We start from the raw sequence: 14,948 nt of genomic DNA, 5'->3' as shown, positions 1-14,948 counted from the left end.
GCGCCCGTGGGCGCCGCGGGGAGCGGGGGGCGAAGCGCTGCGTGGTCGCTCCGGGGTGTGTGTGTGGGGGGGTGGGTGGGGGGGGGGGTTTAACAGCGAAGTGACGCCCGGGAGAACGCCGCGAGGGGGGTGAATCCCGGCGGGGGAGCGCCCTCGGAGCTCGCCGCGGCCGAGCAGCGGCGGGGGAAGCGGCGGGTCCGGCCGCCGGCGGCCGCGCTCATTGTCCGGCCGCGGCCACCGCCGCCATTCAAGATGGCGCCCGCCGGCCCCTTCTTCCTCCTTCTCCTCCCCCGCTCCCCCCCCGGGACACCACCGCCAATCAGCGGCTGCTCCCGCCCCCCGCGTGACCCGCCGGCCAATCAGCGCGCGGCGGCCGCGCTCGCCGCCCAATGGGCGCCCAGCTCGCCGCGCGCGTGGGGTGAGGCGCTGGGCGGAAGGCCGGCGGAGGCGTGGAGTCGGGAAGTTGATTGACAGCGCCCTCATCTAATCAGAGCCGCTGTCCCCCGTTGCCTCCGCCCAATGAGGCCGCGGCGGGGCGGGGCGGGGCGGTGGGGTGACGTCAGCGCGCGTCTCCTCCAATAGCGCGGCCGCTGGCGTCTATATAAGGGCGGGCGGGGGCAGGCCGAGCGGCGCCATTTCGCGGGGACGAAGGGACGGAGCGGGTCGGGCCCGGCGCGCGCGGGGGGCGGCCCCAAGCCGGCTCCATCCCCCGCCTCCGCCGTCCCGGAGGGCTCCGGGACCCTCCCCGGACCCTCCCCGGCCTCCGCAGCGACCCCTGCCTGCGGCCACCGGCGGCGAGAGAGAGAGAGAGAGACAGAGAGAGAGAGGGAAGGGGGGCGGCCGCCTCCTTCTCCTTCCTTCCCCCCCCCCCCTCCCTCCCTTCGCCTCACGCTTCCCTCACAACCCTCAGCGAGCCCAAGATGGAGCGCGGGCGCTGAAGCTTCTTGGCGCCGATTAATCCGCCGTCATCCGAAGGAAGGATCCCCCTCCCCTCCACCCTCAGCATCCATCGCCCCCTTTGCTTCCACCCCGTCCGTCCATCCATCCCCTCAGAACGCGCCGCCATTTTCGCCGCGCCCCCCGCGGATGTGAAGCCGAGCCGGGCCTCGTCCTTCTTTTTTTTTTTTTTTTTATTTTAATTTCTCCTCCTTTCTCCGCCGCCGTTTGGAAGAGAAGCGAGCAAAAAAAAAAAAAAAAAAAAAAAAAGAGGAGGAGGTTTTAAAACAAAACAAGATAAAAGCCCCCCGAGCAGGCGGGGATGCGCTGAGGCCGGCGGGGCCCTCACGGGGCCGGCGGCGGCGGTGAAGCTTTGGCCGGGCAAAGTGGGGGGCTCGTCGGAGGAGACGGCGGGAGGAGGAGGAGGAGGAGGAGGAGGAGACGAAGGCCGGCGGGCCTCGCACGCCACCGCCGGGATGTTGCAGAACGTGAATCCCCAGAGCAAGTGAGTGGGGAGGGAGGAAAAGGGGGGGAAATTTGGGAGGGGGGGGGTGTAATGAGGGGGTGTTGGGGGGTGTTGGGGTGGGGAGCTCGAATTTTGGGTGGGTCGCCGCCTCCCCCAGGTTGTGACAATGACACTGGGATCCCCAAAGTGTGACAGTGACATTGGGGATCCTCATGGTGGGCCTGTGGCAGCCCCAGGTTGGGACAGTGACACTGGGGTCCCCCAAAGTGTGACAGTGACATTGGGGATCCTCATGGTGGGCCTGTGTCAGCCCCAGGCTGGGACAGTGTCACTGGGACCCCCAAATTGTGACAGTGACATTGGGGATCCTCATGGTGGGCCTTTGTCAGCCCCAGGCTGGGACAGTGTCACTGTGGGTCCCCCAAAGTGTGGCAGTGTCGCTGTGGTTCCCCCAAAGTGTGACAGTGACATTGGGGATCCTCATGGTGGGCCTGTGTCACCCCCAGGCTGGGACAGTGACACTGGGGTCCCCAAAGTGTGACAGTGACATTGGGGATCCTCATGGTGGGCCTGTGTCACCCCCAGGCTGTGACAGTGACACTGGTGTCCCCAAAGTGTGACAGTGTCACTGTGGGACACCCAGATTGTGGGAGTGTCACCCCCAGGTTGTGACAGTGACATTGGGACCCCCCAAAATGTGACAGTGTCACTCTGGACCCCCCAGATTGTGGCTGTGTCACTGTGGGACCCCTGTGCTGGGCCTGTGTCACCCCCAGGCTGTGACAGTGACACTGGGGTCCCCAAATTTTGGCTGGGTCAAGTGCCAGGCTGTGACAGTGACAGTGGGACCCCCAAATTGTGACTGTGTCACTTTGGGAGCCCCCAAATTGTGGCAGTGCCACCCCCAGGCTGTGACAGTGACCCTGTGGGACCTCTGTGCTGGGACACGGACACTGGGGTCCCCAAAGTGTGACAGTGTCACCGCGGGACCCCCACGCTCTGGGAGTGACATGGGAACCCCTGAATTGTGTTTGTGTCACTCTGGGGTCCCCAAATTGTGACAGTGTCACCGTGGGACTTGCACGCTGGGCCGGTGTCAGCCCCAGGCTGTGACAGTGACAGTGGGACCCCCAGATTGTGGCTGTGTCACTGTGGGACCCCCAGAGTGTGACAGTGACACTGGGGACCCCCAGACTGTGACAGTGTCACCCCCAGACTGTGACAGTGACACTGGGGACCCCCAGACTGTGACAGTGTCACCCCCAGACTGTGACAGTGACATTGGGGACCCCCAGACTGTGACAGTGTCACCCCCAGACTGTGACAGTGACACTGGGGACCCCCAGACTGTGACAGTGACACCCCCAGACTGTGACAGTGTCACCCCCAGACTGTGACAGTGACATTGGGGACCCCCAGACTGTGACAGTGTCACCCCCAGACTGTGACAGTGACACTGGGGACCCCCAGACTGTGACAGTGTCACCCCCAGACTGTGACAGTGACACTGGGGACCCCCAGACTGTGACAGTGTCACCCCCAAAGTGTGACAGTGACACTGGGGACCCCCAGACTGTGACAGTGACACCCCCAGACTGTGACAGTGTCACTGGGGACCCCCCGACTGTGACAGTGTCACCCCCAGACTGTGACAGTGACACTGGGGACCCCCAGACTGTGACAGTGTCACCCCCGGACTGTGACAGTGACACTGGGGACCCCCAGACTGTGACAGTGACACCCCCAGACTGTGACAGTGACACTGGGGACCCCCAGACTGTGACAGTGTCACCCCCAGACTGTGACAGTGACACTGGGGACCCCCAGACTGTGACAGTGACACTGGGGACCCCCAAAGCCCGGCGGTGTCATCGGGGTCACCCCGTCCTTGTCACCGGGGTCGTGCCCTTGGGGACAGTCCTGGGGTCACCCAGGGGTCAGCTGGGTGGGGGGATCCCCAAAATCCTGGATCCCCCCCCAAAATCCTTGGGATTTGAGGTCTGGGAGTTCCCAAATCTTTGGGGGTCCCCGAAATTTTTGGGATCTGTGTTCCTGTTCCAGGATTCCCCTCAAAATCCTGGGAATTGGTGTCCGGGGGGTCCCCAAATCCTTGGGATTGGTGTTTTGGGGTTACCAAAATCCTGGATCCCCCAAAATCCTTGGAATTGGAGTCCTGAGAGTTCCCAAATCCTCGGGATCAATGTCTGGGGGGTCCCCAAATCCTTGGGATTGATGTCCCAGGGGACCCCCAAACCTTTGGGGTCAGCGTTCGGAGATCCCAGGATTTCGTGGCCCAAATCCTCAGGAATTTTTGCCTGAAATTCCCGGAATTCCGGAATCAAATCCCTCAGGAGTTTCTCCCTGAGATCCCAGGATTTCATGGCCCAAATCCTCAGGAATTTTTGCCTGAAATTCCCGGAATTCCAGAATCAAATCCCTCAGGAGTTTCTCCCTGAGATCCCAGGATTTCATGGCCGAAATCCGCAGGGATTTCTGTCTGAAATTCCCAGGATTTCACGGCCAATTATCTGGGAATTTCCGCCTGGAATTCCCAGGATTTCACACCCAAATCCTCAGGAATTTCCGCCTGAAATTCCCTTGGGGGAAGCGCCAAAAACCGGGGAATTTTTGGGCGGGAATCGTCGATTTCGGCGCCGTTTTAACCCCGATTTCAACGAAATTTTTGAGTTGTTTTGGAATTTTTTTTTCCCAAAATTCCGGAATTTTAGGAACTTTGCCATTAACCCTTTGGGGGAAGCGCCAAAAAATGGGGAATTTTGGGGGGGAAAACGAGGAATTTTGGGGTCCGAATCGCCGATTTTGGCGCCGTTTCTGCCACGATTTCAGCCGCGATTCCGACCAGAATTTTGAGTCATTTCCAAATATTTTTATGGAAATTTGGCAATTTTAGGCCCTTTCCCATTAACCCTTCGGGGAAAACGCCGGAAACTGGGGAATTTTGGGGGGGAAAACGCGGAATTTTTAGGTTGGACTCGCCGATTCTGTTGCAACCTCGATTTCAGCCGCGATTCCCACCAGAATTTTGAATTCCTTCCGGACCTTTTCACGGAAATTCCGGCATTTTAGCCCCTTTCCCCTTAACCCTTCGGGGTAAAACCGCTGCAAACCCGGGCGTTTTTTTACCTCACCGATCGCCGCTTTTGCCGCCGTTCCAACCCCTTTGCTTTTTCCTCCCCGAACTCTTCGGAATTCCAGGAATTTTCCCCTTACGACCTCCTCCGTTGTTTTTTTTTCGGGTTTTTTATCTCCCCGCCCAGGATTTTAGGAGAAGGCAACGCCGCCCTCATGGCTTTAGCCACCGACTCCACGCCGGGCAAACGCATCCGCAAACCTTCGCTGCTCTACGAGGGCTTCGAGAGCCCGACGGTGGCTTCGGTGCCGTCTTTGGCCGCCCCTCAGGCCAATCCTCCTCCTCCCGAGGTTTCCAATCCCAAAAAACCCGGGCGCGTCACCAACCAGCTGCAGTACCTGCACAAGGTGGTGATGAAGGCGCTCTGGAAGCATCAGTTCGCTTGGCCCTTCCGGCAGCCCGTCGACGCCGTCAAGCTGGGATTGCCCGTGAGCGCCTCGCCGCGCCCGTTGCGGGGGGGAGATTTGGGGGATTTGGGGGATTTTGGGGGGATTTTTGGGATTTTGGGGGATTTTGGGGGATTTTTTGGGATTTTGGGGGGTTTTTTTGGGATTTTTTGAGGGTTTTTTGGGGATTTTTTGAGGGATTTTTGAGGGTTTTTTGGGTTTTTTTGGAGGTTTTCTGAGGTTTTTGGGGCGTTTGGACGGACGGGGGTTAGGGGGGTTGGGGGAGATTTTGGGGGATTTTTTGGGAATTTTTTGGGATTTTGGGGGATTTTTTGGGATTTTGGGGGGTTTTTTTGGGATTTTGGGGGTTTTTTTGGGGATTTTTTGAGGGTTTTTTGGGGTTTTTTGGAGGTTTTCTGAGGTTTTTGGGGCGTTTGGACGGACGGGGGTTAGGGGGCTTGGGGAGATTTTGGGGATTTGGGGGATTTTTTTGGGATTTTGGGGGATTTTTTGGGATTTTGGGGGGTTTTTTTGGGGATTTTTTGAGGGTTTTTTGGGGGTTTTTGGGGGGTTTTTTGAGGTTTTTGGGGCGTTTGGACGGACGGGGGTTAGGGGGCTTGGGGAGATTTTGGGGGATTTTTTGGGAATTTTTTGGGAATTTTTTGGGATTTTGGGGGGTTTTTTTGGGATTTTGGGGGGTTTTTTTGGGATTTTTTGAGGGGTTTTTGGGGGCTTTTTGGAGGTTTTTTGGGGTTTTTGGGGGTTTTCTGGGGATTTTTGGGGTTTGGGGGGTTTTTTGGGGGGTTTAGGGGTTTTTTGGGGATTTTTTGAGGGGGTTTTTGGGGCTTTTTGGAGGTTTTTGGAGGTTTTTGGGGGTTTTTTGAGGTTTTTGGAGGTTTTTGGGAGGTTTTTGGAGGTTTTTGGGGCGTTTGGACGGACGGGGGTTAGGGGGGTTGGGGGAGATTTTGGGATTTGGGGGATTTTTGGGATTTTGGGGGGTTTTCTGGGGATTTTTGGAGGTTTTTGGAGGTTTTGGGGGTTTTTTGGAGGGGTTTTTTGGAGGTTTTTTGAGGTTTTTGGGGGGGATTTTTTGAGGATTTTTTGAGGGTTTTTGGAGGTTTTTGGGGGTTTTTTGGGGTTTTGGGGGATTTTTTGGGGGTTTTTTGGGGGTTTTTTGGAGGTTTTTGGAGGTTTTTGGGGCGTTTGGACGGACGGGGGTTAGGGGGCTTGGGGGAGATTTTGGGATTTGGGGGATTTTTGGGATTTTGGGGGGTTTTTGGGGGGTTTTAGGGGTTTTCTGGGGGTTTTCTGGGGGTTTTTGGGGGTTTTTTTGAGGTTTTTGGGGGTTTTTGGAGGTTTTTGGGTTTTTGGAGGTTTTTGGGGGTTTTTTGGAGGTTTTTGGAGGTTTTTGGGGCGTTTGGACGGACGGGGGTTAGGGGGGTTGGGGGAGATTTTGGGATTTGGGGGATTTTTGGGATTTTGGGGGGTTTTTGGGGGGTTTTAGGGGTTTTCTGGGGGTTTTCTGGGGGTTTTTGGGGGGTTTTTGGAGGTTTTTGGGGGTTTTTGGAGGTTTTTGGAGGTTTTTGGGGCGTTTGGACGGACGGGGGTTAGGGGGCTTGGGGGAGATTTTGGGGGATTTTTTGGGAATTTTTTGGGATTTTGGGGGATTTTTGGGGGGTTTTGGGGGATTTTTGGAGGTTTTTGGAGGTTTTTGGGGCGTTTGGACAGAGGGGGGTTAGGGGGCTTGGGGGAGATTTTGGGATTTGGGGGATTTTTGGGATTTTGGGGGGTTTTTTGGGGGATTTTTGGAGGGGTTTTTGGGAGCTTTTTGGAGGTTTTTGGAGGTTTTTGGAGGTTTTGGGGGTTTTTTTGGGTTTGGGGGTTTAATTTTGGATTTTTGGGGGGTTTTTTGAGGGGTTTGGGGGGATTTTTTGAGGTTTTTGGGGGATTTTTCGAGGGTTTTTGGAGGTTTTTTGGGGGATTTTTTTGGGATTTTGGGGGATTTTTGGGATTTTGGGGTTTTTTGGGGGGGTTTGGGTGTTTTTTTGGGTTTTTTTGAGGGTTTTTTTTGGGCTTTTTGGAGGTTTTTGGAGGTTTTTTGGGTTTTTTTGAGGTTTTTGGGGTTTTTTGGGGCGTTTGGACGGACGGGGGTTAGGGGGCTTGGGGAGATTTTGGGGATTTGGGGGATTTTTGGGGATTTGGGGGATTTTTTGAGGGTTTTTGGAGGTTTTTGGGGGATTTTTGGAGGGTTTTGGGGGGCTTTTGGGGATTTTTTTGAGGCTTTTTGGGGTTTTTTGGAGGGTTTTGGAGAGGTTTTAAGGTTTTTTGAGAGTTTTTTGGGATTTTTTTGAGGTTTTGGGGGGTTTTTTGAGGGGTTTTTTGAGGGTTTTTTGGGGTTTTTTTGAAGGGTTTTTTTTGAGGGTTTTGGGGGGTTTTAAGGTTTTTTGGGATTTTGGGGGGGGTTGTGAGTTTTTTGGGGGCTTTGGGGATTTTTTGAGGGTTTTTTGGGGGGTTTTTGAGAGGTTTCTGGGGGGTTTTGGGGTTTTTTGGGATATTTGGGAGATTTTTGGGGTTTTTGGGATATTTGGGGGGATTTTTGAGGTTTTTTGGGGTTTTGGGGGTCTGTGTGTGTGAATTTTATCCCTCTTCCCATCTCCACATCCAAAATTTGATCCCTCTCCGTCCCCGGTGCCAGGGTTACGATCTTTTCCTTTTCCAGGTTTAAAATTGGGTTTGGGGGTTTTTTAGGATTACCACGTTTTCCAAGCCCCAAATCCTGATTTTTTTCCCCAAATTTTGGGATTTTTCCCCCAAATCCTGATTTTTTCCCCCCAAATTTTGCATTTTCAGCTTCTCTGAGCCCCAAATCCTGATTTTTTTCCCCCAAAATCTCAATTTTCCCAGGATTACCACAGTTTTCACACCTCAAATCCTGACTTTTCCCCCAAAATCTGGGATTTTTCCCCCAAATCCTGATTTTTTCCCCCCAAATTTTGCATTTTCACCTTCTCTGAGCCCCAAATCCTGATTTTTCTCCCCAAAATCTGAATTTTCCCGGGATTACCACAGTTTTCACACCTCAAATCCTGACTTTTCCCCCAAAATTTGGGATTTGTCCCCCAAATCCTGATTTTTCCCCCAAAATGTGGATTTTTGCAGGATTACCACATTTTTCCAGCCCCAAATCCTGATTTTTCCCCCCAAAACTGTGGATTTTTCCCCCAAATCCTGATTTTTTTCCCCCCAAATTTTGGATTTTTCCCCCAAATCCTGATTTTCCCCCAAATTTTGGATTTTCACCTTCTCTGAGCCCCAAATCCTGATTTTTCCCCAAAAAAATCTGGGATTTTTTCCCCCAAATCCTGATTTTACCCCCCAAATCCTGATTTCCCCCCCCAAATCCTGATTTTTCTCTCCCAAATCCTGATTTTTCCCCCAAAATGCGGATTTTTGCAGGATTACCACATTTTTCCAGCCCCAAATCCTGATTTTTTTTCCCCAAATTGTGGGATTTTTTTCCCCCCAAATTTTGGATTTTTCCCCCCAAATCCTGATTTTTTTCCCCCAAAATCTGGGATTTTTCCCCCCCAAATCCTGATTTTTCCCCCAAATCCTGATTTTTTCCCCCCAAATTTTGAATTTTTCCCCCAAATCCTGATTTTTCCCCCAAATCCTGATTTTTCCCCCCAAATCCTGATTTTTCCCCCCAAATCCTGATTTTTCCCCCAAATCCTGATTTTTCCCCCCAAATCCTGATTTTTCCCCCCAAATCCTGATTTTTTTCCCCCCAAATTTTGGATTTTCCCCCCAAATCCTGATTTTTTTCCCCCCAAATTTTGGATTTTCCCCCCAAATCCTGATTTTTTTCCCCCCAAATCCTGATTTTTCCCCCCAAATCCTGATTTTTCCCCCCAAACTGGATTTTTGCAGGATTACCACAAGATCATCAAGCAGCCCATGGACATGGGCACCATCAAGAGGCGCCTGGAGAACAATTACTACTGGGGGGCAGCCGAGTGCATGCAGGACTTCAACACCATGTTCACCAACTGCTACATCTACAACAAGGTGAGGGCGGGGCAGAAACGGGCGAGAAATGGTAAAAAACAAAAAAAAAAACGGGCGAAAACGGGCAAAGAATGTTAAAAAACAGGAAAAAGTGGGTAAAAACGGGCAAAAAACGGCTGTAAACGCTTTAAAAATACCCTGAAAATGGAGAAAACGACCCAGAATCTACCCTGAAGTGTAAATAACACGATGGTCTTTGACTGCTGTGTTTACAACGAGGTGAAAACGGGGCAGAAATGGGCAAAAACGGGCAAAAAATGTTAAAAAACAGGAAAAAATGGGTAAAAACGGGCAAAAAACGGCTGTAAACGCTTCAAAAATACCCTGAAAATGGAGAAAATGACCCAAAATCTGCCCTGAAGTGTAAATAACGCCATGTTCATCGACTGCTACATCTGCAACAGGGTGAAAACGGGGCAGAAATGGGCAAAAATGGGCAAAAAACGTTAAAAAATAAAAAAAAGGGGTAAAAATGGGCAAAAAACGGCTGTAAACGCTTCAAAAATACCCTAAAAATGGAGAAAACTGCCCAAAATCTGCCCTGAAGTGTAAATAACACCGTGTTCATCGACTGTTACATTTATAACGAGGTGAAAATGGGGCAGAAATGGGCAAAAATGGGCAAAAAATGTTTAAAAACGGGAAAAAATGGGTAAAAACGGGCAAAAAACGGCTGTAAACGCTTCAAAAATACCCTGAAAATGGAGAAAATGACCCAAAATCTGCCCTGAAGTGTAAATAACGCCATGTTCATCGACTGCTACATCTGCAACAGGGTGAAAACGGGGCAGAAATGGGCAAAAATGGGCAAAAAACGTTAAAAAATAAAAAAAAGGGGTAAAAATGGGCAAAAAACGGCTGTAAACGCTTCAAAAATACCCTAAAAATGGAGAAAACTGCCCAAAATCTGCCCTGAAGTGTAAATAACACCGAGTTCATCGACTGCTACAGCTACAAGGTGAAAATGGGGCAGGAATGGGCAAAAATGGGCAAAAAATTTTTAAAAAATGGGTAAAAATGGGCAGAAAACGGCTGTAAACGCTTCAAAAATACCCTGAAAATGGAGAAAACTGCCCAAAATCTATTTGAAGTGTAAATAACATGATGGTCTTTGACTGCTGTGTTTACAACGAGGTGAAAACGGGGCAGAAATGGGCAAAAACGGGCAAAAAATGTTAAAAAACAGGAAAAAATGGGTAAAAACGGGCAAAAAACAGCTGTAAACGCTTCAAAAATACCCTGAAAATGGAGAAAACGACCCAAAATCTACCCTGAAGTGTAAATAACATGATGGTCTTTGACTGCTGTGTTTACAATGAGGTGAAAACGGGGCAGAAATGGGTAAAAATGGGCAAAAAATGTTAAAAAACGGGAAAAAATGGGTAAAAACAGGCAAAAAAGGGCTGTAAATGCTTCAAAAATCCCCTGAAAATGGAGAAAATGACCCAAAATCTGCCCTGAAGTGTAAATAACGCCGTGTTCATCGACTGTTACATTTACAAGGTGAAAATGGGGCAGAAATGGGCAAAAATGGGCAAAAAATTTTTAAAAAAATGGGTAAAAATGGGCAAAAAACGGCTGTAAACGCTTCAAAAATACCCTAAAAAAGGTCAAAACCACCCTAAAATATGAACAGCACCCTATTCACCAATTGCTGCATTTACAAGGGAAAAAAAAAAGGAAAATTGCCCCAAGATGGCCCAAAAGCACCCAAAAAACAAGACCCAAAATGCCAAAAAAAAAACCAAAAAAACCCCACCAAAATAGCACAAAAACTGCGAAAACACCCCGAAAAAATGGCCCAAAAACACCCAAAAAACCCACACGGTGTTCACCAAGCGCTGCATCTACAACCAGGTTAAAAATCTGCCTGAAACACCCCAAAAATAACTCCTGAAATGCCACAAAAGTGCCCAAAGAATAGCAGAAAAACGGCGCAAAACCACCCAAAAAAATTGGTTAAAAATCTAAAAGGATTGAAAAAAAAAATTCTCCGTAATTCTCGAAATTCTTCTCCCCAAAAACTCTTTAAAATAAAAAAAAAACCACCCAAAAGCTCCTCTTAAAATCCCCAAAGAAATGGTGAAAAACGCAAAAAAACTAAAAAAAAACGAGGAATCACTTAAAAATACCAAAAAAAGAAGGAAAGGGAAGAAGTTTAAAAAAATTTTAAAAAATAATATCCGAAAAAAGGTTTAAAAAATCCCGAAGAACAAAAATTCTTTAAAAAACTTCAATAATTGTCCTTAAAACCTTGAAAAAAAGTTGCCAAAAAATGGAAAAAAAATTGAAAAAAAAAACGCTAAAAAGAGGGAAAAAAAAAAGCTGAAAAGGTCCAAAAATATTCCCCGAAATTTCCGGCCGTTTTCCGATGGAAAATTTGAATTTCTTGTTGCTCTCCAGCCCGGGGGTGACGTGGTGCTGACGGCGCAGACGCTGGAGGAGCTCTTCCTGCAGGAAGTCCCTCAAAAAAGCCCCAAAACTTTTCCTTAAAATCTTCAAAAATCCCCAAAAAAGCCGCCAAAAAATCCCCTTTAAAAGAAAAAAAAATCGTAAAAAAAGTTGCAGAAAGAAAAAAAAAAAAACCAAAAAGTTCTTTAAAAATGGGGAAAAAAAGGCAAAAAAAAATTCCAAAAGAATTCCCAAAAAATACTTTTGACAAATCCGTGAAAAAGTTCCAAAAATAATTTAAAAATTCCGATTAAAATGCAAAATAATTCACGAAAAAGACGAAAAAAATCCTAAAAAATCGCAAAAAAATGTTAAAAAAAATCCTAAAAAAATCGGAAAAAAATGCAAAAAAATCGGAAAAAAATGCAAAAAAAATTGGAAAAAAATTCCCAAAAAATACCTTTGATAAATCCATGAAAACCTCTCAAAATAAGTAAAAAAATTCCGATTTAAATCCAAAATAATTCACGAAAAATGCGCAAAAAAATTCCTAAAAAAATCGCAAAAAATGTTTTAAAAAATCCTAAAAAATCGGAAAAAAATGAAAAAAAAAATCGGAAAAAAAAGCAAAAAAAATTGGAAAAAAATTCCCAAAAAATACTTTTGATAAATCCATGAAAACCTCCCAAGGAATAGTTTAAAAATTCTGATTAAAATCCAAAATAACTCACGAAAAATGTGAAAAAAATTCCTAAAAAAATCGCAAAAAATGTTTAAAAAATCCTAAAAAAATCGGAAAAAAATGAAAAAAAAAATCGGAAAAAAATGCAAAAAAAATTGGAAAAAAATTCCCAAAAAATACTTTTGATCAATCCATGAAAACCTCCCAAGGAATAGTTTAAAAATTCCGATTTAAATCCAAAATAACTCACGAAAAATGCGCAAAAAAATCCTAAAAAAAATCGCAAAAAATGTTTAAAAAAATCGGAAAAAATTCCAAAAAAATGGGAAAAAATTCCCGGAAATTCCCGGATTTCCCCCCGTCCCTGATTCCGGTTTTTCTGGGTGTGCAGCCGACGGATGACATCGTGCTGATGGCGCAGACGCTGGAGAAGCTCTTCCTGCAGGAAGTGGCTCAGCTGCCGCTCCCCAAAAGCCCTAAAAATCCTCCAAAAAATCCCAAAATCCAAAAAAAAAATCCCTCAAAAAATCCCCCGAACTTTTCCTTAAAATTTTCTAGAAATCCCCAGAAAAGCCACCAAAAAATCCCCTTAAAAAGAAAAAAAAACCCTAAAAAAAGTCGCAGAAAGAAAAAAAGAACCAAACCAAAAATACCTTAAAAATGTGGAAAAAAACCCCCCAAATATTCCAAAAAAATTCCCATAAAATACTTTTGACAAATCCATGAAAACCTCCCAAAATAAGTAAAAAAATTCCGATTAAAATCCAAAATAATTCACGAAAAATGCGCAAAAAAATCCTGAAAAAATCGCGAAAAATGTTTAAAAAATCCTAAAAAAATCGGAAAAAAATGCAAAAAAAATTGGAAAAAAATGCAAAAAAAATTGGAAAAAAATTCCCAAAAAATACTTTTGACAAATCCATGAAAAACTTCTAAAAATAATAAAAAAGATCCGATTAAAATCCAATATAATTCACGAAAAATGCGAGAAAAATCTTTAAAAAATCGCAAAAAATGTTTAAAAAAATCGGAAAAAATGCGAAAAAAATGGGAAAAAATTCCCGGAAATTCCCGGATTTTTTCCCCCCGTCCCTAATTCCGGGTTTTTCTGGGTGTGCAGCCGACGGATGACATCGTGCTGATGGCGCAGACGCTGGAGAAGCTCTTCCTGCAGAAGGTGGCGCAGATGCCGCCCGAGGAGCAGGAGCTGCTGCTGCCCCTGGCCAAGAACAGCCACAAGAAAGGGGCGGCCAGGGCTGCAGGTGCCCGCCCGGGATCCCGGGATCTGGGGGGAGAGCGGGGATTGGGGGGGAAAAATCCGGGATCTGGGGGGAAATCTGGGATTGGGGGGAAAAAATCCGGGATCTGGGGGGGAAAATCCGGGATCTGGGGGGGGAAAATTGGGGATTTGGGGAAAATCTGGGGTTTGGGGGGGAAAAATCTGGGATCTGGGGGGAAAATCGGGGATTGGGGGGAGAATCGGGGATTTGGGGGGGAAAAATCCGGGATCTGGGGGGGAAAATCGGGGATTTGGGGGGGAAAATCCGGGATTTGGGGAAAAATCTGGGATTGGGGGGAAAAAAATCCGGGATTTGGGGGAAAAAATTGGGGATTTGGGGGGAAAAAATCCGGGATCTGGGGGGGAACAATCGGGGATTTGGGGGAAAATTCTGGGATTTGGGGGGAAAAATTCAGGATTTGGGGAAAATCGGGGATTTGGGGGGGAAAAATCGGGGATTTGGGGGAAAAAATCCAGGATCTGGGGGGGAAAATTGGGGATTTGGGGGGAAAATCGGGGATTTGGGGGAAAATTCTGGGATTTGGGGAAAATCTGGGGTTTGGGGGAAAATCTGGGATTGGGGGGAAAAAATCTGGGATTTGGGGAAAATCTGGGGTTTGGGGGCGAAAAATCCGGGATCTGGGGGTAAAATCTGGGATTTGGGGGAAAAAATCCAGGATCTGGGGGAAAATCTGGGATTTGGGGGGGGAAAATCGGGGATCTGGGGGAAAATCTGGGATTTGGGGGGAAAAAATCCGGGATTTGGGGGGGAAAATCCGGGATCTGGGGGAAAATCTGGGATTTGGGGGAAAAAATCCAGGATCTGGGGGAAAATCTGGGATTTGGGGGGGGAAAATCCGGGATTTGGGGGGGAAAATCCGGGATCTGGGGGAAAATCTGGGATTTGGGGGAAAAAATCCAGGATCTGGGGGAAAATCTGGGATTTGGGGGGGGAAAATCGGGGATCTGGGGGAAAATCTGGGATTTGGGGGGAAAAAATCCGGGATTTGGGGGGGAAAATCCGGGATCTGGGGGAAAATCTGGGATTTGGGGGAAAAAATCCAGGATCTGGGGGAAAATCTGGGATTTGGGGGGGGAAAATCCGGGATTTGGGGGGGAAAATCCGGGATCTGGGGGAAAATCTGGGATTTGGGGGAAAAAATCCAGGATCTGGGGGAAAATCTGGGATTTGGGGGGGGAAAATCGGGGATCTGGGGGAAAATCTGGGATTTGGGGGGAAAAAATCCGGGATTTGGGGGGGAAAATCCGGGATCTGGGGGAAAATCTGGGATTTGGGGAAAATCCGTGGTTTGGGGGGAAAAATCGGGATTTGGGGGGAAAATCGGGGATTGGGGGGAAAATCGGGATTCGGGGGGAACAATCGGGGATCTGGGGGGAAAAAATCCCGGGATTTGGGGGGAAAATCTGGGATTGGGGGGGAAATCTGGGATTTGGGGAAAAATCCTGGATCTGGGGGGAAAAAATCCGGGATCTGGGGGGGAAAATTGGGGATTTGGGGGAAAATCTGGGGTTTAGGGGGAAAATCTGGGATTTGGGGGGAAAAATCCGGGATTTGGGGGGGAAAATCG

The 14,948-nt window shown here is 48.3% G+C and overlaps 1 protein-coding gene across 2 annotated transcripts in view; it reads left to right on the top strand.

Moving 5' to 3' along the window:
• The first annotated feature begins 612 nt into the window (after positions 1 to 612).
• LOC136305694 (bromodomain-containing protein 2-like) overlaps positions 613 to 14,948 on the top strand; it is a 37,626-nt gene continuing 23,290 nt past the window's right edge. For both annotated transcript variants that reach the window (XM_066209003.1, XM_066209002.1), the window contains exons 1-4: positions 613 to 1,441; positions 4,681 to 4,981; positions 8,870 to 9,007; positions 13,201 to 13,342. In XM_066209003.1, the coding sequence (XP_066065100.1) occupies positions 1,413 to 1,441; positions 4,681 to 4,981; positions 8,870 to 9,007; positions 13,201 to 13,342 (610 nt within the window). In that variant the 5' untranslated portion in view covers positions 613 to 1,412. The remainder of the gene's footprint in view (positions 1,442 to 4,680; positions 4,982 to 8,869; positions 9,008 to 13,200; positions 13,343 to 14,948) is intronic.

This window comes from Chamaea fasciata, unplaced genomic scaffold, assembly GCF_029207755.1.
Source record: "Chamaea fasciata isolate MVZ Bird 193981 ecotype frontalis unplaced genomic scaffold, bChaFas1.0.hap1 SCAF_576, whole genome shotgun sequence".
NCBI lineage: Eukaryota > Metazoa > Chordata > Aves > Passeriformes > Sylviidae > Chamaea > Chamaea fasciata.
This window is presented reverse-complemented; position numbering and strand designations above follow the sequence as displayed.